General features: G+C 53.8%; 2 protein-coding genes across 6 annotated transcripts in view; one reads left to right on the forward strand and one right to left on the reverse strand.

Annotated features, from left to right (window-relative positions):
* Nucleotides 1–494: 494 nt before the first annotated feature.
* Nucleotides 495–2,063, reverse strand: B3GALT9 (beta-1,3-galactosyltransferase 9). The gene is made up of 2 exons (XM_054849158.1): nucleotides 2,058–2,063; nucleotides 495–1,631 (listed from the first exon to the last, which is right to left on the reverse strand). The coding sequence occupies exons 1-2, from the start codon at nucleotides 2,061–2,063 to the stop codon at nucleotides 495–497; spliced, it is 1,143 nt and encodes a 380-aa protein (XP_054705133.1).
* An 8,980-nt stretch (nucleotides 2,064–11,043) lies between these two features.
* KCNT1 (potassium sodium-activated channel subfamily T member 1) overlaps nucleotides 11,044–26,215 on the forward strand; it is a 91,570-nt gene continuing 76,398 nt past the window's right edge. For all 5 annotated transcript variants that reach the window (XM_054849141.1, XM_054849144.1, XM_054849143.1 and 2 more), the window contains exon 1: nucleotides 11,044–11,629. In XM_054849141.1, coding sequence (XP_054705116.1) covers nucleotides 11,487–11,629 — 143 coding nt within the window. In that variant the 5' untranslated portion in view covers nucleotides 11,044–11,486. The remainder of the gene's footprint in view (nucleotides 11,630–26,215) is intronic.

Here is a 26,215-nt window from a genome sequence, read left to right on the forward strand (position 1 = left end):
TGAGTTCGGTTTCTTGCCTAGAATGTCCCCGGGCTGTTTACCCAAGCAATTCCCACAGTGGTTCAATGCCTGTTCCCACTCCAAGCTGTTCTGTAGTTTCACGGTACTGTAAAACAGGCTGCTCAGAAGTGGCTCCCTTTGGTGGATGGAAAGATTCCCCTTTGTAAGAAAATACTTTGGAAGTAGGTGATGCCTCACTCGGATAAAATGCAGAAGGAGCTTTGGCATAAAGTAGAGGACTTCAAAAGCCTGGAGAACGCTGGATACAGACAAAGTTTCCTGGAATACTCATTTTTTGCTTGTATGCATGCGCTTGTAGGTACTTACGTAGCTAGGACACATCCGTTCTCTTGCTGCTTTAACACTATAGCATTGAGAATTTGTTTGCTGTTGAAGGGAAGAGAGCTAACTTTGAGAGATCGTTATTATTGAATGTTAACAAGACAAAATAGCTGGTAAAAGAAAATGCAGACTTCCTTCAGAAAAGTTAAATCTTAATCAACAAAATGAAGAACCTCATTTTTTATTCTTTCTAAGTTAAACTGTTTGAACTTATCAATATAGGTCAAAACCTTGCAGGACACCAGACCGTAGTAAGTTTCCAGCAATGAGCAATCCTTCCTATCGCTTGTTTCCTTCCAGTCTTTAAATAACTCGTCCTCTTTCACGTTGGAAGAGGTGAAAATGAATTTATAGCAGCATCGATTGTAACTGATGTGCTTTTCCCCAGAAAACCGGGAGCTGTGAATGGGAGTGATGCCAGCTTTTTTAGCACAGATTCCAACAAAGATATCGGGGGGCACTGAAACTGGCACCTCCTTGGCAGCCACGTACACCTTGCGAGCAACGTCCTGGGACATGACGAAGGCGCTTCCGTCACAGTAATCTGGGTAGAACTCTTCTGAGTAGTGATGGATGGGAACAAAGCCAGGGCTTTGGGGGTCTCTGTCGGGCACTCCATGATGAATGACCCTCCCCATGTAAATGTCCTCTAGCTGTGTTAAGCTAAGCAAGTACCCAGCCAGACTTGGAATACCGACAAACATGTTTTCGTCTGTTTTAAGAATATACCTTGCATGGGGACAGAAAGTCACCGTCCACTCCAGGCTCATCAACACCTTCCGTGTCTGTGTCTCAGGGGAATCAATGAAACTGCCTTCAATAATGTCTCTGTGCTTTTGAGACTCATCGTTGATCTCTAGCTGGGTGGTTACTGAAGCTGGCTTTCCTAAAGCAAACAGAGTAAGGACAGCATAACCTCTGGCGTCTGTCACGTTGCCCCATGTCTGCCTGATCACGTTGCGCCTTGTCCTGTTTTCTGGGCTACTGCAGACAAGAATGAGCAAAAATATCTCTTGATAGGAGCATGTTGCGGAACTGCTGACAGTGTAAGAGAGATTGGCCTTTAGAGGATCCATATCTAGCTTCCTGGCTCTCTCCCTGATTTCGAGAGTCTTTGCGTCAGTGTAAGAAAGAGGTAATGACCGCAGGAAGTATTCCTCCAGTAAATCTGCTCCAAAAAGCAGCACGTGGAAAAGCAAGACATTAAAGAGAATGAAGCACCACTGGTGAGTCCGGAGCCTGCAGAGCGTCAGCTGGGGAAGAGAAGACACAGACACTGAATTCTCTTGCTACTAGAACAGAAAGACTTTCCTGCATTTTATAATGTATTCACGTAAAACAGAATAATGACTCTTAGACCACGATCTTTTAGTGTAAGGCTCTTTTCCTCCTAGAAACCTAAGCAACCCCACTTCTTGAGGCACAGCAAGCTCCCAAGCTGAGGACATTACCGTGCTCTAGTTTAGAAGGCTTCTCTCTGCGCATCCATGTGTGGAAATACTGGAAAAATAACTCACTATTAATATTTTCTGACTGTTTTTAACCTGTTACTGAAAGCCCGAAATGCTAGCGTTAATGTGTCCTCAAAGGAGAGCCTTTGGTACTTGGCCTGACAACGCCTTGTGGAGCCCAGCAGGGTAAGAAGCCGAAGGGAAAGCCGTTATCCCTGCTGTCCCAGAGCACCGAGCCGCTGAGCACCGAGCCGAAGCACTTACCTGCATGGCAGTGGGTGTTCTCCCTGCAGCAGGGTCTGCGTTCACAGCGGAGGCAGTTTCTCCCTGGCAGAGACTTACGGGGCAGCGTCTGTATCTGGGTCTGCAGGATCCCGTTACTGCCCCGTACCCGGAGATGGTGGTTTCCACCTCACCTGCCTGCGGGAGGAAAGATGATCCCAGGGAACGATCATGTTGCAGCTGCATGGAACACAAAGCAAGCAAAACTCTAGCCTTTCCTGTTATTAATTTCTGAGACAACTGCTTGGGCTTACTTGATAAAACAGGGGCCCTGGTACTCTTGCGAAGCTGCGCTAGCTCTGCCAGTTTATTGCGGTTTTTCCAGGGTTTTGGTTTTTTACAATTGCACCATTTTGGTGGTGTTTGCCCTGTCCAGGGTGGTTGACCCCTGCACTGAGCACTCTGCTTCTCCTGAGATGGAGGTTTGGTGCATGAACCTATGGGTTTGCCTTGTGTGGGGTCCCCGTGGACGTGGGGACGCCCGAATACGTGGGCACGGCGGGGCCAGGCTGTCCCTAGCACGTGGGGAGCGGACTGAGCAGGGAGAGGGGTACGAAGAGGCTTTCCATGTGCTGGGGTTGCAGGGGATGGGGCTGTGACCCCGCTCCAGGCGAGGCGCCTCGCTTTGCTCTCTTGATTGCTCCTGGAGCTGAGGACACGCAGGGCACCGTTGAGTGCCAAGCGCGTGTTCACTGGGCCCCGGGAGCGGGTGCGAAGCAGGGGCTATGCAGGAGGTGCCGAAGGTGCTCAGCTGGAGGGCCCGTGGCCAGGACCCCAGGGGCGTTTTGGTGTGTCCCCCCTCCCTCCTGCCCCTCCAGCATCCACGTACTGAAGCAAGGCTGTGAAGTGCAACGAGCTGCGTTGGATGGTGCTTTGCTTTCTGTCCGCACAGCGTCACCCCGTGGCTGTAAATGACTGCGTGCGTTTATGCTTTTGTGGTGGTTGCGTGGCCTGGCGAAGAGCTGCGGTGATCTACCCCCGGGCAGGCTCCTGCCGTCGGCGGTGGCCTTGGCTGTGCCGGAGTCTCCGCGTGTTGATGTTGGCACGGCCACGGGCTGCGCTGGAGCTGCCTGGGCTGGGGAGCCGCAGGGGACTGGAAGCTCTGGAGGGGGAAGTGCCAAAGACGCCACAAACAGGATGGAGGTGTCAGCAGGGGTGAGAGCTGGGTTTGGCAGCAGGTCTGCGAGCTGTGGGGCCCGCGGAGCGCTGAGGGGGGAGAGGGGCTTGCAGGTCCCTGGGGAGGGTGTGTGGAGGGTGCGGGTGGTGGTAATGATGCTGTTTGATGGGCAAATTGTGACGGGAGGTGTCAGCCTTCATCAGCACGAGTGTGGGAACTCCAGCCTCCATGTCGGAGCAGAGAGATCATGTGTTTTTGGTTTTTTATTTTTAATTTCTCTTAGGTAAGGGTGCATTTCTGTTACTGCATCCTTGGGTGAAAAGGTGTAAGGAGAATGCAGCATTGCTGTGGTTTGCCTTAGCTGTGTGCCCTGCAAGAGTGTGATGCTCTGACTGTTGCAATCCTCCCCGAAGCATCCTTCAGGGAGCCTGTGTCAGCCCAAAGTCCCAGGGAGGTGGAGAAGAGCTTTGATTTCTGACTTGGGGTGACCAAGGGTTAATCCCCCAGCGCTGGCTGAGCCCCTCAGCTCTCCCAGCGCCTGCCCCTGGGTCTGTGGTAGTGTGGGGAGATCTTTCCCACGTGTTTTGGGAAATCTGTGCTGATGTAGGGAGCAGCTGGAATTACAGGAGAAACCAGGTCCCCAAAATGTGGTCACAGCTTGGAAGTGACATCGTGCCCCTCTGAAAGACGGCCCAAACACACACAGCGTGTGAGTCCCAACGCAGACCTCGGCTTTAGGCTCTCCAGAAATGGGAAAATCTCCTTTCACAGAGCTTGTGTGTCAGCTGGGACGCAGCTTCATCTGGACCAGCCTCACAATCATTGTAATCCTTGCAGAAGATGCGCTTTGAAGCTTGGCAAGCTGTCAGCACGGGAAGTGTCAGTTAAATGTGTTCTCTGAAATAAAAAGCTAATAAGGAAATATTTTTCATGTGTAATAGTATAGCACTATAGCCCCAGATACCCATTCTGGGGGAAAAAAAAAAAATTCCTCCTTTGAAGATGCTTTGTCTCCAGCTAAACCATTTAATAAGCAAATAAATACTAGCATTTGAAACCACTTCCATTAAAAATATTGGCTTTCCCAATTGTGCGTTTTTAGAATAATAATAAAACCCACATGTGTATCATCCCTGTTGCAATTACGCACAGCGTGGTGCTCGCAGTACTTCTGAAGTCATTTCTTTAGCACTGCTTTGTGGTGGCAGCAGGAACTTCAAACGGTCGCTGATATCGCGTACATAAGATTAACACTATCCAACCACAGCTGGGGCGCGGGCAGCTCTCGGACCTGGGGTTTTGTTTATCCGAAGAGCCTGGATGGGTCCCGCTGGGAGAAAGCTGAAGAACAGAAATGAAAAGACTGCCGAAAGGTAAAATAACTGCTCTGGGAGCACCACAAAGCCCCTCGGCTCCAGGGAGTTTGCCTGGGGGTGATCCCTCCGTCGCCTTTAAAACCCAGGCTTCAGGCAAACGTAACGCACAGCAGCTTATGTGTGACCTTACCTCGCTTTTCAGATGGGTAAAGTCAAACACATCGAGGGAAAACCTCGCTCCCAGTGAGATCCAGGAGTTTCCAGAAGAAGAGTGAATTCGGGACCCCAGAGTGGCTGAGGTCAGGTCAGTCTGGGGAAAGGACTGCTGTTCTTACAGATTCACTTAAACCCTGAGAAATCTTGTGGGTGTAAATTAGGGAGACACACCAAGCAAGCAGGTTTTTCTGAGCCACAGGGCTATAATTTATCTACAATATTTTCAATTTTTCCTTAAACTTTATGTCCAAGCAAACCTCATTATGGGAGCAGGGATGTACCAATAATGCTGTAGACAGTTTGACCTCCCATACGAGCAGTGAGCGTTTAGACTGGAGGCTGTTTGGGTTTGCTTTGTCGGAGAGGACAGGGCCCTGAACTCCCGTGGTACCCAAAGATGAAAGCGGAGGTGCCCGCAGGGCGGTGGGGGATGCTGGCGAGCCGGAGGAGCCCGGGGTGGGCAGCTGTGCTGCAGGGGAGCAGCCTTACCCGCAGCTTCTTTGAATGTCTCTTAAGTCTCCTGGCTTCCCTCCCAACGCTGTGAACGTTCGGAAGGGGGGAGCGGAGCCCGACTTGTTTCAGTTCTGCTTGGCTCCGCTTCATGAAAATGTGAAGGCTTTGGATGACGCACCGTTCTCAGGCAATGGTGCAGGCGAGGGCGGGCGGACGGGGTTTATTGGGGGAAAAAACAGTGAAACTTGTTTTTTCCAATGAAAATTTGCTCAGGTATAAAAGCCCAAGCTCTGCCTGCCCCAGATGTCCGTGCGGTCGCTCTGTGCCGCACGCTGTCCTTCCCTGGATGATGGACGTCCCTCTCCATCCCCACCACGGTCCCCCTGCTCCCAGGCTCTTCCCAAAAGCCGGGTTGATTCCCACAGGCTTTCAAACCTTCACTCAACCGCTCCAGAGATGCGCCGGATCCTGTTTGCGTAGCCCGCCCGGAGGCAGGCGGTTCTCCTCGCACAACGGCCTCTTTCCACGAGGCGTTCCTCGTGCGGCCGCTTGTGTTGTTTTAAGGGTCAGAGATGACCCGTGTCACAAGGGATCCTCCTTCGGCCGTGGCGGTCTGCCAGGTCCCCAGCCGGGATGCTCCTGGGAGCACAGAGCACCTTCCCCGGGTTTGGGACCCTGCCCAAAGGGTCCCCTCTGTTTACAACCTGCCTCTTGCAGCGTTTCACCAGCACGCGCAGACCCCACAGCGCAAGGGGCTGGGAAGGGACTTGTCTGGTTTTTAATAACAGCATCCGTTGCAATAAAGAGAGACAATTGTTTTGGTCTTAGTCACCTAATAGCAATGTTTTTGCTTAAAGATATGATTCAGCTCTTGCAGGCAATTCTTCACCTTGAGTTCTCCGTGAGGCTTGGGAGATGATGGAAGAGGAGGCTTTATAGAAGTTACGCATTGTGCATTTCGTTCGGGTTCTGATATTTAGCAGTCCTTCAGCTGGTAAACGTAAGTAGAAAACTTAAAAACAATCCAACAAACCCGAGTGCTGACACACGAGACAGACAGATTAGCCGCTCCTGGCACACTAACGAGGGTGTCTTTTCTTCCTATTTAATGGCTCAGTTGACTGGGTTAAAAACATGTTTTTATAGCCAAGCTCCTAGCATTCGTTTTTTCTTTGCATACATCAGTCTCGGAGTTACAGAGCTCAATCTTTTTGTATGGGTGTGTTTGATTATTACTTCTTGAGTTTAACGACAGCTTTGACGACTAACTACTGCTGTGTTTCTTGATAAAGACAGCTTAAACCCTCTGTGCGTGCTGCAAGTGCTGCGTTCAGCCTCAGAAATACGGAGCTAAATGTAAGCTGAACGGGGAGAGCAGGAGCTTGTGAAAAATGTTGGGTTGCGAGGCTCCAGGGCTCCAGCCCTTGGGCCGAGCTGGTTCCTGAGCCGTTGTTTCTCTGCCCAGATGTCAACTTGACAGAAAAGTTGCCTGTTTTGCAGTGGGCCAGAAGTTTTCCCCCCCGTTATTAACTTGCACTGTGTGCCATGCAGGTCACTTTGCCTTGCGCTTTCGTTCCCTGCAGTTAGGCGCAGGCTGGAGTTCTGCCTGTCAAATCTAGATTTCACGTGAAATTAATCTGACACGCACAACAGCCGAAGCGTTTGAGTCTTGAATCAAGATCCACCCTGATTAAATTCAGTCTGCGCTTTGACAGTATTTGCAATTGGGAGCAGATCAGGCGTTGCCGTGCCTGACTCCGCAGCCGTAGCTGCAGCGAGGCCGGGCAGCACGCTGGGGCGTTTCTTCTTTCTGGGGAGCTCCTTGCCCTGGGGTTGGTGGGTCTGCGTGTGTGTGTGTGCGTGTGCCGTACCCAAAAATGCAAAGCTTGCCCGAGGTCCTGGAGGGAAACGGGAACTGAGTGCAGGTCCTGGGGCTCGTGCAATGCCCTGGCCCATCCTCTCTGGGTCCCGCGGTGCTGGATGGATCCCGCTGTGCTCCAGCCCTGCGGAGCTGGGGGTGCCCCAGGGACGAGGAGGGGGCTGCAGCCCCCAGCCGTGGCCAAGGCTCCCGGTGGTGAGGCTGTCCTTGTCACCCTCTGGCAGGGGCTTATCAGGGAGCTCGAGCAGGACAAGGACACCCTCTGACACGAATCCTCGCTCGGCTCCGGGAGCACCGCAGCGTGCTGGACTTGGGTAATGCGTTCCTCAGTTGACTTTCTCTCCCTCTTGCCTCTGACTCATCCCCACCGTTGCCTCCCACAGATTTATTTATTGCTCTCCCAGACACAGACACAGCAGAGTTGAGTCTCTGCTGCCCCATGCCGTGCCCCTCCTTGGGCAGCCGGGGGTGACCATGCCCTCCCCGCGCGTGGCCCTTGGGGGTCACAGACCAGGGGTTTGTCTCTCCCGGGAGCCACACACAAGCCCCCCCCTGCCCCGCTCCGCTCCCCGAGCCTGGCTCTGCTGCAGAGAGCTCCTGTGCGTGCACAAAGAGCACGTGGCCGTGCAAGGGGCACTCGGCATCCCTGGCTGGCTCCGCTCCCTGGCACTGCACGCTCCCTGGCACTGCACGCTCCCTGCCCAGGCGGGAGATGATCCCGCGGGCCACGTGCTCGCTTGCTCCGGGGTGCGGAGGGGAATGCCGGGGTGCTGAAGGGGCTCCCCAGCAGAGCCGTGGGGGCTGCGGGAGTCGAGAGGAGGAGGCACGGTGTCGCAGTAGGCACATGAAATCCTGCTTAATTTTACTTTTTGTTAATAAGACAACTGTTGGGAAATGAGGACTCATAGAATCGCTGGCGTTTCGGCGAGTGCTGCAGCTGAAGGCGGGGGGACCAGCTCAGCCAGATCCGTTCCCCAAGATACCGAACGGCGCCTTTGCTGAGAGCACTGCCCTGCCCCCCCCTTCCCCCCTTGGCTTTGGGAGTGTGGGGCAGGTGTGACAGCCCTGAGCGGGTACCCACAGCACCCTGCCTGATCCTGCAGCGTCTCTGGGGCTGAGAGGCCGAGTGCTTGCAATATATTGGTGATTAAAGACCATGTTAAATCACGGCAGCTGGGAAGACGCAGTCTTTATCATGTGGTAGTGCTGGCTGGGACCCGAAAGACCTAAAAGAGTTTCCAAAGAAAAGAGAATTTTACTACTATTGATCCTGGAAGAGTAGAGGGGAAGGGCAGCATCTGTGGTCGGTGCTCAGATGAGCAGGTAGAAAAGGAAGAGTGTGAAGAGAGCCCCCCAAATTACCTGAAGGCTGCAGAAAATGCCTTGGGGAGGAGGGAGAGCACTCAGCTTGCCTTGCTTTTTGTGAAAAAAAGGAAGAGGTGTTTTGTGTTGCAGTATGTTTTCACGGGGAGAAAACGCAGGATAAAAGCAGACTCAATCTAGTGGGAAGAGGCAGGCTTCGCCGCGGCTGGAAACTGCAGTCAGACAAATCCTCGTTAGGAGGAGGGAGTGCAGCTGACTAATGAGCGAGGTGGCGTGTGGGGAAGCCACGGGAAAGAAGTACCAAAGGAGGGAGATGATGTGATCGCAGCATCCCCAAATGCCTCCCTGGAGGTCAGGGCTCCTACCTGGAGTTCAGGATGAAGTCAGAGCGTGCTCTGCCAAACGGCAGAGGAAGAACAAGCAAGTTCAGCCTGGGGGCTGACACTGACCCCACAACAGTCAATGTCAAATAAACCCCATCCCGTGGTCATTCCCTGTTTTACAATACACGCTATGCCCTGAAATACTTTCTGGAGTTAAATAATAGCAGGGCAAGAAAACAATAACTGATGGGGAAGGGAGGAAAGTATTTTGCTTTTTATTCTGTTATCTACAGGTTGTAAAGTGGTTTGTTATGGAGGATCCTCTTGTACCCATTCAGCAGGAGATGAAGCAAAGGCTGCAAAGTCCAGCGTGGCTGATCCGTGCCGGAGCTGGGAGCGGTCCCCAGGCAGGGGCTCTCCTTTCTCAGGTAGGATCCCACCAAGTGCCATCAGTGGGACAGTTTGTCCCTGTGCCCAGCAGCCGGACCTCTGCCTCTGCATCCCCCCTGCTCCGCGGCGGGACCGGGGAGGCACCAGCACCCTTTGAGGCACAGCTCCGTGACCGGTCCATCGCCGGTGGCAGCGCCAGGGTGGAGGGAGGGTGGGACCGGGCCAACCTTACTGCTCGAGCTGCAGCATTTGGGTGGGGATGTTCTCTTCTTCTGGCTCTTTCTCTTTCGTTTTTCATTTCTCTTTTCTCACTGTCCCCACCCCCACCGTAACTGTTTTAAATAATTCCTCCTCCACGCCTGTGTTATCACCTAGCATGTCAATACGCTGCTGTGCCACCCACCCCTCTCCTCGCAGAGCTGCACGTTAACATTTTGCACCCAATAATGTGAGGCAATTAGTGAATGAAGAATAACTTTCCTACTTAAAAGCATGATGGGTCAGGAAGCATCACACGGATGGATTGCACGGGGAGTATTAATTGCTTTTCTCTCAAATGACTCCTAGTGTAGGAGAGTCCATATGGAGAGAGAGGAGGAGGAAGAGATGCTGTGGGAGAAACAAAGTCTCCGGTCCTAGTGAGAAGCGTAAACCCCAGCACATCTGAGTGGGCACTTTCCTTTGGAGCTGGAGGCTGCGGCAGCAACCGGGCACCGTGTGCCGATGCATCACGCGAGGGCCGGGGCTCCTGGGTGCAGTGGCTGGGGAGTGCAGGGGGTGGGGGGCAGCCTGGGGCAGGGGGGGCAGGGGCTGCCTGGAGCTATCGGAGAGAAATCACTGCTCTGGAAGCAGCGAGCTCCTGGCCCGGATGGCGTCACCCTCCCCTGGGGTCTGACTGAAGCGGGCTTTGGGTGACTGAGGTGGCAGAGGAGTGTTGCGGAAGGCACAGGGCTGTCTGGCCACCGTGTTTCTGTGGGAGCGTTTCCCTTGTGATAAACGGGCCTTGCTGGGCAGCTCTGCTCTCCCACGCAGCCCCGGGATCCTGCAGATCGGCTCGTGGTGAACTCCCCAGTGCCCGTGCAGCAGCGTGCTCTCTGGAGAAGAAATAAAAAAGTGAAAAGGAGAGGAGCGTGCCAGAGCTGGGGCGGAACTGCTCCCGGGGCTCTGTTGCCTCATGGGCTGTATGGCCGGCCCTGAGCCAGCGTGAGTCGTGGGTGCGCAGTGGGAGCCTGCGAGGAGGCTGCTCTGTTTGCAGTGACTCGCATCCAGCCCCGCAAGGGGGGATGCAACTCGGGCAGCAGCAGCTTTGGGGCACTTTGGGCTTGGTCGCATCGTTACGGATGGCACCTCCTGACTCTTGGCACGCAGCATCCATGGGGCTGAACGTCGAGGGGAGAGAAGGCACCTCGGACCCTTTTCTGGAGGCGGCCGGCTCGTTTCCAGCTGCCCCCGCTGTCCCTGGGGCGGGGACGTGCCCGCAGCGGGGCCGTGTTATTGCAGCAGGGCCCCCCTGGAAGATCAATGCTCCCCGGCCCAGCCACGCAGCACGGCACAGGAATTCCCCAGCAGGCCGGGGCTCGGCCGGCCTGTTTGCTTTCGGCACAACCCCAACGCGCAGCAGCGCTCAACGCAAATATTTGTACGGCTAGTAGAAAATAAAATAAAAATGTATTAAAAAAAGAAAAAAAGCAATAAAAAAGAAAGCCAAGCTCCCCCCCGCCCCCCCCGGGGGAAGCGTGCGGGCAGAGGCCGGGGGGGGGGGGTGTGGGGCGCGGGGACGTGCCCTGGGCACCCGGTGCGGTGCCGGGGGGGGCTCACGGACCCGGTGCCCGCGGAGCGGGGGGCGCGGGGCCGGGGCGGGGGACGCAGCAGGTGCCGGTGCGGGCGGCAGGGGGCGCCGTGGTGCAGCGGCGGGGCCGGGCGGGGGCCGGGGGGGGCCCGGCGGCGGCGGCGGCGGCGGAGGGAGCAGCCAGGTGGCGGCTCCCGCCCCGCCGCTCCGCGCCATGGGCTGCCTCGGCGGGCAGGGGCAGGAGGAGAGCGGGGCCGCCGCGGCGCCGCTCTACCGGTGCGCGTAGGGCAGCCCCCCCCCCCCCCCCCCCGCTCGGTGCATCCCTCTCCTCCCGCCCCGCAACTTTCCGGTACCTGTTGCTGCCCCGCGCCCCGCCGGGCTCCCCCGCGGCGGCCGCCTCGCCCCCCGGGATGCCGAGCGCCCGGCCGGCCCGCGGGCTGCTGCGGCGGCGGCGGGGCGCGCCGTGATGGGCGGCCGGGAGCGGGAGCGGGACGGCGGCTGTGGCTCTGCCCGCGGCCGGCAGCTCTCGGCCGGCGCCTTCGGCAGCGCGGGGCGCCCATGCTCTGCTCCGCCTCGGCTCTCCGGGCACCCGCGCCGCTTCGCTGATGCCTTTCTCGGGCGAAGAGCGGAGCCTGCAGGGGATCTACAAGCCGGCGGGGCCGGCGGAAGGCAGGGCGGCCGGCGGGGCCGTCTGCACCGAGTGCTACACCAACCGCTCCTTCGTCTACGACGATGGCAGCGCCCACAGGTACCCGCCGGCGGGACGCGGCGCGGGGCCGGGGGCTGCCAGCGGGGGTCGGTCCGTGGGTGTCGGGGTGGGGGGTGTCCCCGGGGGCTGCCCCAGCCGCCGTCGTCGTGGGGAGCCGCGGGGCGTGCAGAGCCGAGGGGACCCCCTTCCCTCCCCGACGGCCGCGCCAGGAGGGGCCTCGCCGCCGCCGGGACCCCGGGGGGAGCCGGACCGGGCCCAGCAGCACCCTCGCCCCACATTCCCACCGCCCTTGCCATGCCCTGAGCCTGGAAGAAAGTTTCCGCAATGCTTCAAGGCCTGGCTGGGGTCCCCCGCGAACACCCCTCTGGGCAGCATCGCCTTGGGAGCGGGGTAGTGGGAGGCCGACGGGGGCAGGGGATGCTCGAGAGATCCCCGAGCTGTTTGTTCCCAGTTATACCCTCCGTGGGAAAAGGGTCGATGCCGCCCCTGTCGTGCCTGGCACGGACGGAGGCTGTGCTCCGTGGTGTGCGGGTCAGGCGGTGTTTTAGAGGAGCTGGTTTGGCCGAGCCCTGAAGCCACCCCAAAGCCAGAGGACTAAAATGCACGCAGGCAAAAAGGCTGCATTTTCCTGGGGCATCACGCCCCACGCTCCAGCTTTAGGCTGTTTTTATGCCGAAGTTATAATGTCCAGTACGAGGGAGGGGCTGCGGTGTAGCAGCGAAGACCTGCTCAGAGGGGATCACGGGGACCCGATGCCACTGTCCTCTCGTGCCCGGGCAGCAGCAGACGTGTCTCACAAGGGGATGAGTGCTTGTTGCTGAAGTATCCCAGCTTTTCCTGATAAGTCCTTTATATTATCATGATTATATTTACTTGTGTGGCTCTTCTGACTGTCACACTCATCAGATGTCAACTTAAATGAGCAAATGAAGTGTGTGTATCAATTAATTCTTGGCAGATAAGGACCTTGGCTGGGTTTGTGCCCTGGGCTGCTCAGCTGGGGTTTTTTATGTTGACATCTGCTCGCTATGATTTAGGGACACCATCTTTTATTCCTAAAAGCCTAGATGGAAAAAGAAGGAACAGCCTATTCGATGAGCTCTTTAACTTTCAGTACTTTGCCACTGACTGGGTAGTTGGTAAAATCCTTGAATGTTGGTTCTTGGGATTAAGTCCCTCATCATTTCCCCGCTGTCCTCTCTGTCAGAGGCACAATGTCCAATGCGTCCAGGGCACCACGGTGCCTCAGGAACCAGGACCACCTAACTCCTAAGAAAACCTTGGTTGCCTTGGGCATGCTGGGGGGGCTGTGGAGCCATAGTGCCTTCACCACACCCGATTTCCTCATTTTGCAGCTGTACTTGGTGTGTTTGCAGAAATGACGTCCTTGAGGAGGTTATCGAATGCGTCTGTGTGTGGGGGGAGATCAGAGATCGGGCTAGAGACGGTAGCTTGCGGAGGGTTCAGGCTCCAATGTTACAGGAAAATGATGAGTTGCTCAGCTCAGACAGCAGTTATTGCTCCTTATTACTTAGACTGCGGTACTGCTCGGGGTCATTTATCCTCCTCTAATGCACAAACACAAAATCCTTGTCCAAAGGTCTTCTCCTCTGTCTCTTTCGATCTGACAAGAAGAGCTTTGTTTTCTAATTATTATTATACAGCTCAATGTGTTTCTAACCCCCTTTGGCTCCGGAGAGGTTGAAATACCATTGCTTTCTGTGGCTTGTCTTGCCTGCCTCTGTGTTCAGCCCCTTTGCTGCCCTTCCAGAGATACTGAACAAGCTGGCTGGAGCCCTCAGGACTCAGCCGCTTTGCCCATAGCTGCCTGTTTCCCTAGCACCAGCTCGGAGCAGCCTGGATCTCTACTGCACTTTTTCAGTGCTGTTCAGCTGAAGAAGCAGAAAACGATTGTTGTAAAATGGCTAAAAGAAATGTGCAGGAGCAGGCAGAGCCATAGGCACTGTCTCCCCCAGCAGATGATCCCAGGGGCCCACTGGCTGATCTGCTGTTTGGTTTCCTCTTCTGCAGCCTGGTCTGGGGGTGCACATCCCCTTTCAGTGGATGATCGTCCACGTTTAACAACCTGCTATCACTCAGCCGGTGGTACAAGAGTTTCCTCCTCACCTCCTGTGGGTTTTACCTCTGTTCAGTTGCAAGGGCTGTGCAGGCAGCACCCTGCCCGTGTCTGACGTGGGGTTTGTGTCTGATGGGTGCGCAGTTTCCGGGGGAGACCCGGGCTCGGGAATCCTACGCAGGCTCCTCAGCTTGTCTCCGCTCCGTGCATCCAGGCGTATAGTCATAGCTGTAGGTGTGATGGCAGACAAGCAGACCTGTCACCAGAGGTGTGTGTCAAGGATGTGAGAGCCAGAATATATCTGAGCAGCAGAGATGTATGACACGTTCAGCGTGTCTTCTGCTAAGTGTTCAAGGGGACTTCAGCTGGGCTGGCTCCATTAAAATAAATGGAAGCCTCAATTACCCCCTTGCTTAGCACATCTAGAGATGGCTTACAAGCTGTTGAAGAGAAATTCCACCTTCTCGGTGGCCTGAGTGTGGAGGTGTGTGTGTAAATGTCTGTGTGCTTTCTCCTGGCCCTCTTTATGAGGGGACAATGGTCCTGGAAGTCCCTTCCAGTCAGAAAGCAAGGGGTTAACTCTAAAAGCACTTGAAAGTATGTTTGGAGAGTAAATACACACTTCTGGCACCCAGAGGGTACAAATAGCCTAAATTTTACTTTCCTACCTCGTGGGAAATCTGGGTAAATGTTTGTACAAGGAGCTAGTCTGTCATTTAGGGGAATACAGGATTTCCTCCGGCCAGCAGCTCTGCTTCCTCTGCCTTGCCCATGTAAGGGCACTCTGTGACGAAGCAGTGATGGATGAGGCGCCATATGGAAGAACTCACGCAAAAATATCCTGCACAAGTAAGGGGACCTACAGGAGAAGCAGGGACGTGCGAGAGGAGACTTGGTTTTTCCATCCGCTACCTCCCCCTACTATGGCTCATTTAAGAAGAAGATGAAAGAAGACAACATGCATGATGACACCTGGAGAAGCTGCTTAGGAAGATCACGTCTTTGCATTAGACGTACGTGGCTTTTTTCGTGTCTGTTTTTAATGTCCCTTAGGGGAGATCTGTCTGTCTGCTAGACCGCACCGCTCTGCTTAGATTCAGCGACGCTGTTTATACTTGGAGTAAACAGTACGAGTCCTGTGCTGAGCAGGGCGAGTTCGGGTACCTTGCCATGGATTTGGGAGCGGGACGTGGAGGGAAGGTGGGTCCCAGCTGGAGCGGCTGCTCCAGTGCAAGTGCTTGAGAAGCTGAGGTTGGGGGCTGGAGAGCAGCAAGCAGAGAGCTGCGAGCGCTGGTGGCGTGGCAGCTCTGGATGTGCTTGTGGAGTGCCAGCTCCAGAGGGCTTGGTTTGATAGGGGCTGTGCTACAGTGGGGTCTGTCCTCAGTCCCACCTGAGTGGGCAGCCAGGACCGATGGTACTTTCTGGCCCCAGAAATCACAGCAAGAGTTGGAGCAGTGGCAGTGAGGTTAAAAATATCTATAGGCACCTTCTGCCGCTCTGGCCAAAGCCTCTGAATCCACAGGTGGGTGTTTGCCTGCTGTCCTCGCTGAACCCGAGGTGATCGGTGGGTTCCCAGGGCTGTGTCTGTGTGAGAAAACTTGGGAAAGTTCATCTGAATCCATGGGGGATGTGAATAAAAAAAAAAAAATAAAAGCAAAGAAAAAAGCATTGATTAAACTGGATTCTCGCTCCGTGTGAACACTCATCCAGAGGCAGGATGACTCTCCCCTGGCTTCTCCTGCTACACTTCAGGCGTATCAAACAGACTCTTAGTTAGCACAAGGATGGTCCCTGCAGCTGAGAGCCTGTTGTTGTCTCTTAAGTTTTCCATTTTCTGGAAATGAATGGGCAGATGCTTCTTTGGTAGAGCTTGCACTGAACCAGACTCTGTAGCTCATTAATAACCAGTTCCTCCAGGCAAGATTACTAGCTTAGACATTTATCAGCTTCCAAAAAATCAGCCTTGTGGATTGCAACAACAGTTGCTCTGGCTGCCCGTGGGGATCCTGGCCTCGCTGTTCCAGGAGAAATTGCGATAGGGAGCCATAAAACTACAGGGCCAAACACCCTGTGTTTTCAGAGTGCTTATGTAGCAGAGATAAGAAGGAATTCTGCTCTTGTTTTCCTCAGCTGATTAGGAAAGGGAAGCACGCGGCTCTGGCAGGAGTCTGAAATCCAGGGCTCGACAGGGCTGTCAGCAGGTCGTGCTGCCGCAGAGAGCACCCACCAGCACACCGGGGCCAGTGGAAGAGGTTTTGGGACCCCCCCTGCTATTCTGTTTAAGAAGGGACCCCCGGCATGCTGAACGTCCTCCTTAGAAACTGCCGTTGGGTTCTGGCATGGCTGGGTCACCCTTCGCTGGAGAACAGCAAAGTAGGTCATTGCCTGCGCTCAAGGCTCTTTCTACTTTGCAAAAATATTTACAGCATCTATTTGAATCCTCCCAGCTCTCCATCAGCGACCTCTTCCTGACCTCCACGCCCGGTTCCCAAGTGCTGAACACAGTTTGTTTTGGAGCCCGTTAGCGTTTCTCTTGCATGCACGCCAAGCTGTGCCGGAGTGTGGAACATCTCATTCATCCTTCTTATGAATAAAAACAGGCAAAGAGCCACACTAGGCCTGGGCACAGGTGCCTCTGCCCTGGTGTCCTTTGACAGTGGCCGGTGACGGGACAGAGGATGGGTGCTGAGCACCCCTTCCCGGGGCTGTACTGCTGCAGCCTGTCGGATCGGGATCCCGAGGGGGAGGTTGTACCCAGTGGCTGTGCTTCGAAGACGTGGATGGATGCCGCCCCTGGGATTTGCCTGGTCCCTCTCGAACCCGTTGGTACTTTCTGCTTCTGCAAGAGGATGTGACTTCTCTGCTGCAGCTGCTCCGTCAGAAAACACGCTGCTTTGCCTTTGAGCCTGCCTGTGATTTCCCTGGGTCCCTACAGCTCTTGTGATGTGCTTGCTCCCTGGTCGTCCGCTCTGATGTCACCTGCCTTTCATCCTGTCTCTTTCCAGGCTAAAGACTCCTCCTGATCTATTTAGTCTCTCCTTGTACAAACCGTTTCACAACCCTGTAGTTATCCCCGTTGCCCTTCTCCGTGCCGTATCATCTCAGAAGAGGGGAACCAGAAGTGTGTGTGGCTCCGCGGTGGATTTATCTGTAGAATAACAGCCTCTCCTAACGTTTTGGGTTTCGACTACCACTGACAGTCAGCTGTTGGCTTTGTGGTGTTATCTACCGTGACTTGGACTCTTTTCTGAGTGCTAATTTGCAGACCTTCTAGTGCCTGTGCAGGAAGGTGATATTTTTTTTTCCTCCCCTTTGGATTAGTTGGCATTTAGTGATGCTAATTTTTATCTGGCATTTTATCATCAGGTCGCTCAGTGCTGCGAGATCCTCCTGAAACTTTACAGTCAGGTTTAGATTTGACCATCGTGGATAATTTGCAGTCACCACCATCACTTCTGAATCCATGGAATAGCAGTGAGCCTCGTGGGACCCCACAGAAAATGTTTGCTGTAGTGTTCCCCTCCTGTTTGTCTCCTGTCTTATAATCCAGGAGACATCTCTCCCTTTGTCCCATCGCAACCTGGTCTGGCAAGCGGGTTGACAATCCTGCCTCTCCGGTTTTATTTCTGTAAGTCTTTGTATCCTTGAGCACTGTGAAAAGACTCTTCCTCCTCCCACGCCTCTCTATTATTTTCTGCTTTCAATAGAAGTGAGTGTTCTGCAGGGGTCTGGAGCGCAGAGAAGTTTCTTCTCCATGCTTCCTCCCTACCTGCTTATAGCAGTTTGGGGCTGTGCAGAAGGGAGAATTTTCCCAGCAGATCGTTAGCAAGAATTAGCACTTTCCTGATCTTGCAGCCTTTATTTTTTTTGATGTGAGCCTGAAAAATACAGGGCACTGGCAAATTTGGTGGAGGGTACAACAGCTTGGGGTGAGGGAGGAGTGAGACACCATCAGGATAGTGTTTTGTGGGATACCAGATACACTCCTGTGAATAACGATCCTGGAGAGTAACGAGCTCTGCCTTGAGAGCATCTCTTTGCTCATCCTGATGAGAGCTGGGAACAGACAGCATCGTGCTGCTTGCAACTGGTCGTGTGCCAAGACAAGGGTTTTGGCTGGTTCCCAAGGTGGAGAGGGTGACATTGGTCCCAGGTAAGCTCCATGTGGGAGGGGAAGCCCCAGGAAAAAAAATGGATTGGGCAACAGCAAGAGGGCAAAGGACTTTTAATCCTCGCTTTAGCTAGAGGTGAGCTTTTCTGTCCCCCGGCTGGAGGAAGGAGGGCTGCTGCTGCCTGCAGAAGGGCGCGCTGCTGGGACCGAGACTGTGATGGGCTGTTAGGATTTGTGGGGGGCAAGAAGGTTCCTCGTGGGAGAATTATAATTGGCCAGGACCCACTTGGCTTTCTGGCCTTCCTCGCGATGCCGGCTGCGGGAGCAGGGACCCGTGGCACTGCTGAGGGGTAAGTCTGGGCGGTGAGCATGGCTGCACTGGGATAACCGCTACCCAACGGCTGCGAGTAGAGGAGTCGCTGAGGTGTAGAGACTTGCTGTAGTGTCAGTAGGAATTGTATTCCCCTTCTTATCAGGTAATAGTAGAGAGTTGGCTACTGGCTCCAGGAACAGAGCTAGATGCTGTGACAAGTGAATTGCTCTCTTTTTAGTTGAATAATCTGTTTAGGTTTAAGATTTTTCGTGGTTGGTTGGCGTGACTCACGAGCCTGGTGTGTTCTTCCTGTGTGCAACAGCACCCTGTCGTTAAAGGCCGGGTGATTTCCCAGGGGAGCCTGGTGTGCACGGCCTCCGAAATCCCCAGCGGGACTGGTGGGGCCTCGTGGCGAGGGATTGTTTCTCGCTTCCAGCAGCATGAGTCTTTGTTGCTCGATTTCTTGAGCATCGGGGATGATTCTGCTTTTAAATGAACCTGCACGTGCTCCCAGGCCACTTTGCAAACCCAACACCATGATAAGGAAAAAAAGGGTTATGTCCTTGCTGGGGCAGGGCTGGGTGCTCTGGGAAACCTGCTCCTCAGCATATAGCTCCTACAAGGAAGATATTGTTTAATGTTGTAATCCATAAATAGTCCTGGAGATTGCTGGGTCAGAAATTTCCCAGCAGGGTTAGTGATCTTGGCTCAGCAGGCTGAGCGTTTTTCGGATTTGACCCTTCTTCTGAGATTGTTCGTGGCCGAGATGCTGGGAAGAGTGCTGTGGGTGCTCCTGAGCCTGTCCCCAGTGGGAGGGGTCGGGTTGGATGGGTGGCTGCAGGCACCTTGGGTGCAGATCGCTGGTGTAAGTGGTTTGCTTCCAGTGGGGATTTGAATCTTCAGCTCTGGCGGAAGGTGAGCGGTGAGGTCCTGCGGGTGCTCCTGGGGCTGGAGCCCTCTGGAGACCCCTGCCCAAGGGCGCTGGGATGGGGAGCAGAGCTGTGGCCTTAGGAAAGCAGGGGCTGGTATGTTGTGCTGTATGTGATCATCCGAGCTAATTTGCACTCTATTTGCATATTTACACAATAGACTAGGCCGGTTGCAAATGGACGATTATGCTCCATTGTCTGGCTGTCACTCCGATGGGCAGCGTGAAGCCTGGCTGGGTGCTGTCCTTACCCTCGCTGTGGGGATGCGGCGCTGGCAGCGACTCAGCACCAGCGTGAGGAGGTGTCTGGTCCAGTGGGTCCATCTCTGCCCTGGGCTCTGGTCGAGGGCCTGCTCCTGGCCCTGCGCTGTTTGTGCGCTCCCTGAATTCCTCCTTCTGACCTCGCGTTGATGGCTCTCCCGGGCAGCCATCAACATGAGCTGTGCTCGTGTCCCCAGTGCATAGCAGGGACCTCTGGGTGACAGACACAGCGCTCATGAAACCAAAAACGCCTGGAAGCTGCTGGGCTGGAGAGCTGGAGCCCAGGCTGGTTCCCTGCGCTAGCCACTGCAAATGCTTTCTTCAGCTTTTTCTTTTGGTACTATTTAATATTGTGAAGCAAAGATGAGGAGATAAGTGCCTTTTCCTTCTAGGAGGCTCTTTGAGAGAGGCTGAAGACTGCTGCCAGAAGTCAGGGAATGTTTTTTGAATTGTAGCAACGTCTGCAATACAATCTTGCTGAAGGACGAGGGTTTGGGGTTGCTGTGGGTGGCCCTTGGTGCATGCCTTCTCCTGCGCTCCTCATCCCCCTCCCCATCAGCCCTTCCCTCCCATCTCCAGCCTGTTCTTTGTCCCACACGATTGCTGCCATCTCACAAACCTCTGCAAGGGGGAAGGATGGGACATGCAATGCCAAAAGTAAAATAGCGAGGATTAAACTGGAAAATTGGTGCGTGTGTGGAAAAGGCTCCCAAGGCTGCAGGTGTCTCCTGTCACGTCCCCGCTATGGCACGTACCTGTGCCTCTGGCAGAGGAGCAGGGAGCGGGAGCGCAGGAAGGCACTGGGATCCAGGCAGCGCGCTGCAGGACAAGGTGCATGTCAGGAGATGAAGCCTGGCCACGCACCGCCGTCTCGCTGCACTGGTGTGACAGCCCCAGCCCAGGCTTGAGGAGAGGGAGACGGTCCCCTCACCCGCCAGGAACCGTGTCAAGGGTGTGTAGGATCTGCTTCCCCTCCCTCCTGTCTCCCCGTGCTATTTAGGCTTTGCGATCACCAGGGACATCACCGTGACTCGTTTACCTCTGCCTCTGTTGGAAACACCCCCAGCACTGCCCGGGACCTCCCTGCAGGATGCTCTTGAGGAAGGGGCTGGCTGCGGCTCGCTCCTCCTGGCTCCCTCGCCCCTGGCAGGGCCACCGACGGATAGCTTCGCTGGCCTCGCTGCAGTCGGGGCTGGAGGAGCTGAGCTGCCTGCCTGCGCCACCCGTGCGCTCCGCGTACTGCTGTTGGGATCAAAGAAGAGTGAAAAGACTTCTCAGCAGGGCTTTGCCGTCCGTGAGTGTTACCCTGTTGTACAACGTGTACGTGTGCATCAGGCCAGAAGGGAACGGGGAGACGTGGGGCTGAATTGCTAATACGGGGTTGTCTAATAAGAAAAACGGCTCTGGACCTGGACGGAACAATTTCTACTTTTATCTTCTAGAAAATAGCATTGCCAGCGGGGGGAAGGCTGGTGGAGCTTTGCACTGACTCACGCTTCCTGTTCATTTTCAACATGAAATACACAAAATGCTAATTTTTCAGTGAGGCCTGTGGTGCTAAATTGCCTCCGCATGTTGAAAGCGAAGCGATGGATGGATTTGTCACAGGGCTCAGCAGTTCTGTGGAAGTTTTGAGCAACAGCAGCCCCTGACGTGGACAGTCCAGCTGTCCATGGAGGTGCAAATTTGGATGCAGGAGTTTAATCTGGGAGATGGAGCGCTTCATATATTGCATATATATATATGTGTGTGTGTGTGTGTGTGTGCGCTCTGCAGCTGTTGTACCCACAAAACGTGACTCAGGCCAAAGCTGCTCAGAGTATCTGGAGGTCATGACTTGGGTGGTGTTATGGGCCCGTTCACATCCCTTGGAGCACTTTAAAGTCTTTGAATCAAAAAGTATTAATTCCATGACTGTCGTACAACTTACAAGAAGTTGACAAAACAATAAAATGAAATGGAAGGCAGTTGCTTGTGGACACAGAAGTGTTTGTGAAGCGGCAAAAATTATTGTATTAAAGGAAATAGACCCCCCCGTTTTCCCTGATTCCCTGTTTCTGTATCAAGCTTGGGGCGTTAGTGCCTGGGGGCTCAGTGCTGGTCGTCTTAGCTCTTTTTCCTGTGTTATCAGAGAGTAACTTTGCACGTTCATTCGTTCATCATTCCTGTCCCCTTGGTGTGATCCGTGGGGTTGTCCACAATAAACGTGGGTGTTCCACGTGGGTGTGACAGGGGCAGGGTCTTTAAGGTTGGGAGTCATTCTGGTTGCTACGACTTATCACTTGGTCATGGGGCTTGTGCTTAGAAAATGGAAGAGATGTTGTTAATGTATTTTGGGGGGAAAGAACCCCACCACTCGGCCTGTGCGTGGGCTCTTCCCCACCGTGGCTCCTCTCAGAAGGCCGTTTGGGCCACACCTTGGTGTAGAAGATCCTCTCGTGGCTCTGGACATGTCATCTGGGTTCCAGGGCTGCTGATCGCTGTGAATGACATCAATGAGTCACCACATGACCTCTGGGGAGAGAGAGGGGACTGCGCGGTAAGAATCTGGGCCTCTTCCTACGACAAGCTGAGACATAACTGACAGCGATGTTAGCCAGTGCTCACGGGGAGATAAGGTACGGTGCTGCTGCTGAGCACCCCGACTCTTCCACGGGGACGTCCCTGCAGGGAAATCCTGCCCTGACAGCCGCCGAGGTTGGTGTCTGGGGAAGGGTGACGCCGAGCCGGTGTGCGAGGCAGCCTGTCGTGGGACCTAGCTTGCGTGTGTGTTTGCCCGCGCGCGTGCAGGTCTGCTGCTTTCCTTCCCTGCGTGGTCTTTGCCCTCTCCTCGGGCTGGGCCGTGTGTTGTGCTGCCGTGCCAGCTCGCTGCCCCTGCTTGCCAGGAGAGCCGTGCCAACGCCTGCAGCGTGTCACCGGTGTGGGAGGGGGGTGCTGCCTTCCAGCCCGGCTCTGGAGACGGAGCATGCGTCTCCCCACGCACTCGGGCCATTAGGAGACCCCACAGGGATGTCACTCAGAAGCAAAAAAAACAAAAAGAGAGGGGGGAACAACTGTAACCCGGTAACCATAAGAGCTGTGGGAGGAGAAGCAAATAGAAGATGATTGTGTATATTTTAATAAATGTAGAAAAAGAAAGGGCAGAATTTCCTGTATGGCTTTGTTCACTGGAGAGGCTCTCAGAGCCTGGCAGTGGCTGAGCTTGCCTTCACCGATGGACCAGGGATGCAGGGCCAGACTCTGCAGCCACGGCTGGGGAAACGCTGTGGCAAGGAGGAGAAGACATGGCAGGGTCCTTGCTGTCTCGAGGCAGCCTGGCTCCAAGAGCCCTCATGAGAAGAGTCCCATCCCTTCAGTGCAATCTAGACACCGTTGCCCTACGATGGGTCTGAGCCAGCAAAGAGCAGCTGGAGGCTCCCGCCCCACCAGTGCCTGCCTGCTGCCCAAAGGCTGGGTTTAGCCTAGCCACGGTGACGGCCAGGCTGGCTTTGCCTCTAACACGGGTCGTGCTGCAGCCCCACATCTCTGCCGACAGCAAGAGAAAGGTCGTGCCCTGCGTCTGACTCTTGCTCCACCGTTGCTCTCAGCCAGGGGTTGTCCTTCCCGTCCCAGTAGAGGTGACAAGTGGCACAGCAGCAGCTGGCCGTGGCGTTGCAATATGTGCTGAGTACTGAAGCTTGAGGAAAAGTGGCTTTGCCTGGGGAGGGGGTGTTGAGGTTGGACACAAGGTACTTGCTTTCCTGGCTACACATCCAGACTCCCTGGACATCCTCCTGGGGAAAGGATGGAGTTGGGACAGACAGCTGCCAGCAGGACCTTGTGTCTCTGGCTCCTTTTACAGCACGGAGCAGTGGGAGAGGAGGGATTTAGGCTGTAGGTTATGCAAGAATTTGCCCAAAATGTAGGTTCAGCTGTTTCTTATGTTTGCGCACCCCAGCCCCTAGAAGGAGGAGAGGCATTCTGGGAGGGTCTTCAGTAATTTTTGGTGCTGGCAGAGCAGGGGGTGTCACTGAGAGCTTTGGAGCTCCTGATGATGCCTGGCAGGTTTGGGCAGTTACATCAGGCAGGTACCAGAACGTGGGATTATGGGGTCTGTTGATGACCCTGGGCGGTTTGGGACTGGTTTGTGGTGGGAAGCAGGAGGATGCTCGGTGGTTTCTGTGGTGAGCAGCGAGCAAAGAAGCAGAAGAGAAACTTGGGTTGCGTCCTTCCTCTTCTTTGTCATATACAGTAAAAAATAATAACAAAAATCCTAAAATACATTGCAACAAGCTCCCAGCCTGTGGCGTTTCTTCTGAGGCAAAGGTGTCTCTTGGGTGCTCAGAACCAGGACAGCCTCTGACAAGCTCTGCAGAGCACGCGCCTTGCAGAGCCGCCGTAGCCAGGCGCAGGCAGATGTGTGGGCTGTCACTGGTCGTGTGCCTGCGTTTCCAGTCTCAGGGGATGGTGCTGTCAGCAGCGTAGCTTTCCTGTGTGCCCCGGGTGGAAATACAGCGAGGGAAGAGCAGGATTGTGACCAGCCCACGCATGAGAAAGCTTATTGAAGAAACACAAGGTTGGTGCAGCTCTGAGGCTCCTGCTAGAGTGTGCTCCAAGGGGCAGCTGTGTTTGCTAAACTGGGACGGTGATTGTGTGTAGCTGCAGTTTAACGGTAGGAGAGATCAACGGGGAGATCTGGTTTGGGTCACACTCGGCTTGATCCCCGTTCCCGTGTTCCCAAGAGGCTGAGCAGTAGGGTGTCCCCGTCCCGGCGTGCCAATCGCTGCTGGGGAGCTGGCCAAGCTGGGGGAGAGACGGTGTCGTAGCAAGAAAGTGGAATAGTGTTGAGGTTTCCATATGCTGATTACAGCGTGCATTTTTAGTGGTACATGGTTCTGGAGGAAGGAAGGAAAGGGAAGATAAAAATAAAGCTGCAGTCCTGTATTTAGCTATAAACCACTTTGGGATTTTTTTTTTTTCAGTAGTATTTGAAGACTATGCAATAAACAAGCTTGTTCATGAATTTTTTATTTTATACCACTACTGCTTTGAAGAAGTAGCCAGGTTGCTGTGGCATTTCTATAGCTCAGAATCCCTATGTTTGGGCGGAGAGGAGGGTTGCAAATTCTCTGTGCCAATGTCAGGAAATCTGTGTGCAGTGCAGGAGCACTTTTTTTGAAGACACTGACGTGCAATATTTCTTAAAGACACTGTGTAATTGATAAAGACACCTTTAGCAAATAGGTGCATGCAGTATTTGTCTCACTGAACCTTCATCCAGAATAAACAAATGTGCCAAATTTTTTAAATTCTGAATGATTTCATATGCAAAAATAAGAGAAAATATATTCAAAATGTAGCTGCTACTGCGGATGGGAGAAGAAATTCAGATGCAAATACAGAGCAGAAATTGTGTTTCCAGAGAGACTGATAAAATTGGATTTTACTACAATTTCTTAGCACTAATAAAGGACAGGGGTAAATATTTGCTTTGTTTCGTGAGTCTACCACGTGATCCAAGACCAAGAGAGATGGATTAATTTGGTTTGAAAAGAATCATGTGGCATTTTAAAAAACCCAACACCCCAAACCCAGAAGACAAGGATTGGACTTTTGAAGAGGACGGTTGTGTACAGCTATGAGCATCCTTAGCTTTCAGGGTACCAGTGGCCCTGTCCGCTGGGACCGCGGGCAGCGGGAGCCATGGGGACTGTCAGACAGGGTGGTAGCTCCGTGTAAAGGTGCCCTTTCCACATGGCAGTCGGTGTGTCCATGGCTGAGCAGCCGGAGCACTCGGGCTTTCCTCCGGGAAAGGAAACAACGTGCTTCTTTAAACAGGCACTTAATGGAGATTGCTGTGTGTGACAGTCTCCTTCAAATGCAATTATAATCACCCACATTTGGAGTCAGACACCTGGCTCCCCACTTTAAAGTATGCATTATAATAAGAGAGTGGATGATTTTTAAAATTTATTTTTTCTCTCCCTGAAAGTCTGGTTTTAGGATGTTGTCCTGGCCTCACAGCAATAAGAAATCTCAGCTGGGCAAGAACTTTACTGGGGGTGGCCTGGAGAAAGTATGCTTTTGGCACAATTTATCATAGTTAAGCTCTAAGAGGAAAGACTTAATTGTGGCTTTTTGGTGATTAGATTAATGTTAGAACCTCCTTTGCAATGTGAGCTAGATATAGTCAGCTAACTTCTGTGCTTCTGTCAGTCGATCCAGAGGGAGTCCTTGAGTTGACAGGAGTTTGGCTTGGTTTCTCTTAAAGACCAAGTTTTGGATCAATGTATATCATAGAATAACCTCCCTGATGCCCAAGGCCCTGCACAGGTGTGTTACTCGGTGCAGAGCTTCGGCTGCGGTGTGCATATGGCAGCTAAAAGGAATTGAAAAGCTCTGGGGGTATAGAATTAAGTGGCAAGTAACATCAGTGAAAAATCATCCGAAGCGCTGAGAGTGAGCTGCGTTGTCTTCTGGGGCTGTGTTCAGCAGAAATTTCGCATGCTGGTTGCTCTTCCAGAAACTCGGGAACAACAGCTGATCAGGACTTTGGAACCTGGTCACCTGGGAACTTATTTACAGGGGTTTGAGTTGTTAAAGGTAAAACACGGTAGGAGCCTCAGATTGCATCTCTGCAGCCAGCAGCAAAAACCCTAGATGTCTGCTTATTGCTAATTTAGTATTCAGCTGTTTGAAGCTCTTTTACTTGCATATAGCTTATGCAGTATGTACTGGAGGCAAAGCTGTGGGAAGGTGGTAGGAGTGGGCTGGAGACGCTTTGGGTGAGACCCTTGGAAGTACATCTGGAAGGAGTTGGAGCCTTTCAGTTCTTTGCCTGCCTCACACTCCAAAGTTACATGTGAGGGACAAAGAATCAGCTCACTGCAGAGGCACCATGTCTCCTCTTCCAAGCTCTCTCTGTCCTTCCCACTTTCCACAAAGGGTCTGTGACA

Source organism: Grus americana, chromosome 20, assembly GCF_028858705.1.
Source record: "Grus americana isolate bGruAme1 chromosome 20, bGruAme1.mat, whole genome shotgun sequence".
Lineage (NCBI taxonomy): Eukaryota > Metazoa > Chordata > Aves > Gruiformes > Gruidae > Grus > Grus americana.